The 4,390-nt window shown below is 28.6% G+C and overlaps 1 protein-coding gene across 1 annotated transcript in view; it reads left to right on the top strand.

The window, feature by feature from the left end:
- The first annotated feature begins 548 nt into the window (after nucleotides 1–548).
- Nucleotides 549–4,390, top strand: part of LOC145052853 (dicarboxylate transporter 2.1, chloroplastic-like) — a 16,278-nt gene continuing 12,436 nt past the window's right edge. The window contains exon 1 of the mRNA XM_079000766.1: nucleotides 549–1,489. Within this exon, the coding sequence (XP_078856892.1) occupies nucleotides 860–1,489 (630 nt within the window). The 5' untranslated portion in view covers nucleotides 549–859. The remainder of the gene's footprint in view (nucleotides 1,490–4,390) is intronic.

The raw sequence follows: 4,390 nt of genomic DNA, 5'->3' as shown, positions 1-4,390 counted from the left end.
ATATATATATATATATATATATATATATATATATATATATATATATATATATATATATAGGGAAGAGTTATATGGAAAATGAATGATTAGGGCAACACATATTTGAACCAATGAAAACATGACAACGCATCACTTTCACAATAAATTCCACAATACATTACTTGTGAAGAAAGAAATTGACACGTGTCATTTGATTATTGGTTCCGGTAGATGTTGTCCTACTTATTTGTTTTTCATAGAACTCATTCATATATATATATATATATATATATATATATATATATATATATATATATATATATATATATATATATATATATATATATATATATATATCAAAAGTCATGTGTTTTAATTCCTTATAAATACAGTATAATATTGATATATTATTTATATATATTTAAAATAAAATACAAGATATTATATGATACCTATAAGACTGAAAACGAGTTAAAAAAGATGAAGTAACAATACAAAAACCCTGTAAGTATTGTATGTACCAGCCTAATTAATTTGCTAATTACAACTCTTTTCGTACTATGTTAGTAGTTAGTAGGTTGTTTGAATGTTGTTAAAGTCTTGTATGAAAATTAGGCATCTTCTTCGACAATTTGACCATGATTCTATATGATCTTTTTGTCAAAATAAGTAAAGATCCACAGTTTGTAACGTTTTATAGACCGAATTCATTGCAAAAATATAACCGAGTTTGTATGGTTCGATTGATGTTGATTACACGCACAATAGAAGGTCATGCGGGAAGATACGTAGTCTTCATCCTCATCATTCTTACCCTTTTATCCCCACTACAACTATTATCATTTCACATCCATAACCGCCGCATCAATTATCTCCTCAGATGTCAAATCCTCCGCCGGAAGCTAACAACGCCGCCGTAATCAACATCCCTACCCACACCCGCCGTCGCTCTTTCAGATTCCAGAACTTGCCCGGTGCAAAGCCGATCCCACTGGCACTCTCCATCTCCGTAGGACTCATCGTCTGCTTCGCCATCCCAAAACCCAGTCAGGTTACAACACAGGCGTGGCGACTGTTTGCCATCTTCCTCACCACCATCGCGGGACTCATCCTCGGACCTTTACCCGTCGGTGCTTGGGCTTTCGTGTGTCTAACGATCTCCGTCGTGACAAAGACGCTTCCGTTCAAATCTGCCTTCGCTGCCTTCACGAACGAAGTGATATGGTTGATAGTTGCATCGTTCTTCTTCAGCAGAGGGTTTGTGAAATCTGGACTGGGTGATCGGATGGCAATGTACTTTGTGAGGTGGTTAGGCAAGAGCACGTTGGGTTTGGCCTATGGTTTAGCGATTTGCGAAGCTATAATTTCGCCGGCGATGCCTAGTACAACTGCCAGGGCCGGTGGGATCTTCTTGCCGATTATTAATTCCTTGGCGATCGCCGGTGAGAGTAGGCCTAAGGACGGCTCCGCTCGGAGACTTGGTGCTTTCCTTGTTCAATCTCAATTTCAGGTACGCTCATAACATCTATTACAAGTTTCAAATGCTTTTTTTCTTTCAGAAAGATATGCATTAATTAATTAATTATATATTTACCAACACTATTACATTTGTTTCCTATTTCCAATTTTGAGTAATATATGCATGAGAGATATATAAAATATTTAAATTTTAAGGGAGAAATTAAATTGTTTTTTACTTTTTTATGTCTATAAATATTGCTACCGAATAAAATTATGACAAGTGTCATGATTTCATATTTTTTAAATAACTTATCTATCCTAATAAATTAAGGTTTTTTTTTTGTCACATGTCCTCTTCTCTTTCATTTGGACACATGACATTTTCTAATATTTTTAAATTTTTTTTTTATTTTCCATTTATCATTTTATTGTATTTTTCATTTTATTAAATTAAAATTCCACATTTAATATGTAAGGTTAATAAATATGAAAGATATTTATTAGAAAGAGTTTATATATGTAATGTATCAAATACATTAAAGTCTCATTAATTTTAATAATTCAAAAGATTTCTCATTTTATTATAAATTCAAACTTTTCAAATTGTTAAAATTTTATATTTATTTTTTTAAATAAACCCATGTAATAAATGGGTCTCACACCTAGTTAAGATTATATTAGAAATATATTAAATAAAATTAAATTGAATAGTGATTAATGATATAAGGTAATTTAATTTTTCTATTTAAGGTATTGCTTGGTATTACATTGCAACAAGAAAAGTTTATTTCTAATATTTAGAATGGAACATGGTCATGATTTGACTTATTTTTTTAATTATTTAGTAATATAATGAAAAACTATAACATGATAAAATCTTTCATGATTTTAATTGGAAAAAACGTTTTTATTATTGATAACTAAAAATATCTTTATCATAATCTTATTTTGGCTCTAATGAACTTACTATGTTCAAGCATTTAATTTCATATATGTTATTATGTTAATTATGGCACAAAATATATAAATTACAGTTACATAGCAGATTATGCTTAGATATATAATATTTTTTAGTCATATATAGCAATTTATATTTTATATAATTGTATTGTACAATCATTTAACAATTTATATTTTATATAATTGTATTGTACAATCATTTGATGCATAAATTAATGCGTAGGGTTAAAAGATGTTATACACAAATCACTAACCTTATGTTTATATATAATACAAACTATTATTCAAAAGTATCAAAAATTAAAGTATTAATCAAACGTAATTACTTAATATAATAACTTATTAATTATCTATCTGTATTTTATTTCTATTATAATTTTATCACATGCAATTAAACAAACCTGTGCGCCCCTACTCGGGGTGTGAGTAGGGTAGCTCACGACAAAAGGTGACCATACATCTTATTCGGATTTAATTGACAAGAGCAAGACATGTAAGAGTTTGCAGAATCGTGTGTTATTTTGTCTTCGTTTTGGTAAATTATTGTTTTTAAATTTTAATGCAAATCTCCATAGAAGCTTTTCTTTCGGCACAAGTACACACACAGCGAGTCCACGAATCCAACGGTTACGATTATCTTTAAAAAAAGGTTTGATTAATAAAATAGAAAATGACAATTTAAGTTAATCTCATTAACTTTTTGTTCCTTTTTTTTTTTTCAAAAAATGGTAGAGAATAGTAAAATAATTTAAATAGCTACCATTTTTACCGGTCGCCAAATATTACAATCTAGGTTTTTGTGTCTGTCCTGCGATATTTTTAGGTTTTGTTAGACTGATGGGTGTGGTTCAGCAAAGAGCTCTGCAAAGTTGAGTGACATCGCTTTGGCAAACACTGTGCGGTGGCCATGGCAAACAAAACTCGGCAATATATCTCGGTATATATCTAGCGATGAGAGAGAAACACTTTTGAATTGAAAGTTACAATATTGGTCTCTCAAAATTCTTTTTTGCTACATCTTTTACTCCAAACTTACAATAAAAATATTATATTTACCCTTTAACTTTATAAAAATTAACATTTAGATTTATTTCCTTTTATTTAATGTTTAATACTCTTTATTAATTTAAATAAATCCCTTCTATTTAAGTTAATTATTATTATATCCCAAAAGTATAAGTTAATTATTGTAATACTCTTTAGTTTTAAAATAACTTTTTTAAATTAATTATTTTTAATATAATTAATTTACAAAAAAAAAAAAAAAAAAAGAATTACAAGTGTGACAACCCACGCCTTTTAAATGGCAAATGTGGCGAACAGTATTACAAATATAATGTGGTGCAGATGTGGACTGTGACTAGTGTGGTACCACACCCACCAGCCTTATGTCACTACCAAAAAAATCTATGATTTTTCCTTTTCCGAGATTTTCACACACCTTTAAAAATCTATGTGGAGTGAGATTTATTTAAATACTGGGAAAAATTGACACAATCTCTCGATACAATTAGAACCCAACCCAAAACTAATGGGTTGAGTTGAGATTTACAATACATTTAAGTTAAATTGGTCAACTCGTCTAACGTATTTAATTAAATAAGTTGAGTTGAGTAAAAACTATCAGTCTGTTTTCAACTTGCCAACCCATTTAACTTTAATATATGTTTAATTTAATATTTATTTAAATATTATCTTATATTAATCGATGTTTGTGTTTTAAAAAAATGTAATCTTAATTCTCATCCTTTTTCTTATCACCAAAAATATTAGTTACTCTCCCAAATCACTTTGAAATTAAATAATTTTTATGTTATTTGAACAATTTATTCAAATTTGTAAATTGTGATTGTGCTATTGTCATACTTTGAAATTTAATTTATGTTTGGAACTGATTTATATAGTATAATCTTTAGTTAATGTATTTAATTTTTTGATTTTAAATAAGTTAACCTAAGTTTAACTCATTTATTTAATAGGTTGGATCGAA

This window comes from Lactuca serriola, chromosome 5 (assembly GCF_051521515.1).
Source record: "Lactuca serriola cultivar US96UC23 chromosome 5, Lser_US96UC23_V15, whole genome shotgun sequence".
In the NCBI taxonomy this organism is placed as follows: Eukaryota; Viridiplantae; Streptophyta; class Magnoliopsida; order Asterales; family Asteraceae; genus Lactuca; species Lactuca serriola.
Note: the sequence above shows the minus strand (reverse complement) of the source record. Positions and strands in the feature narration are given on the sequence as shown.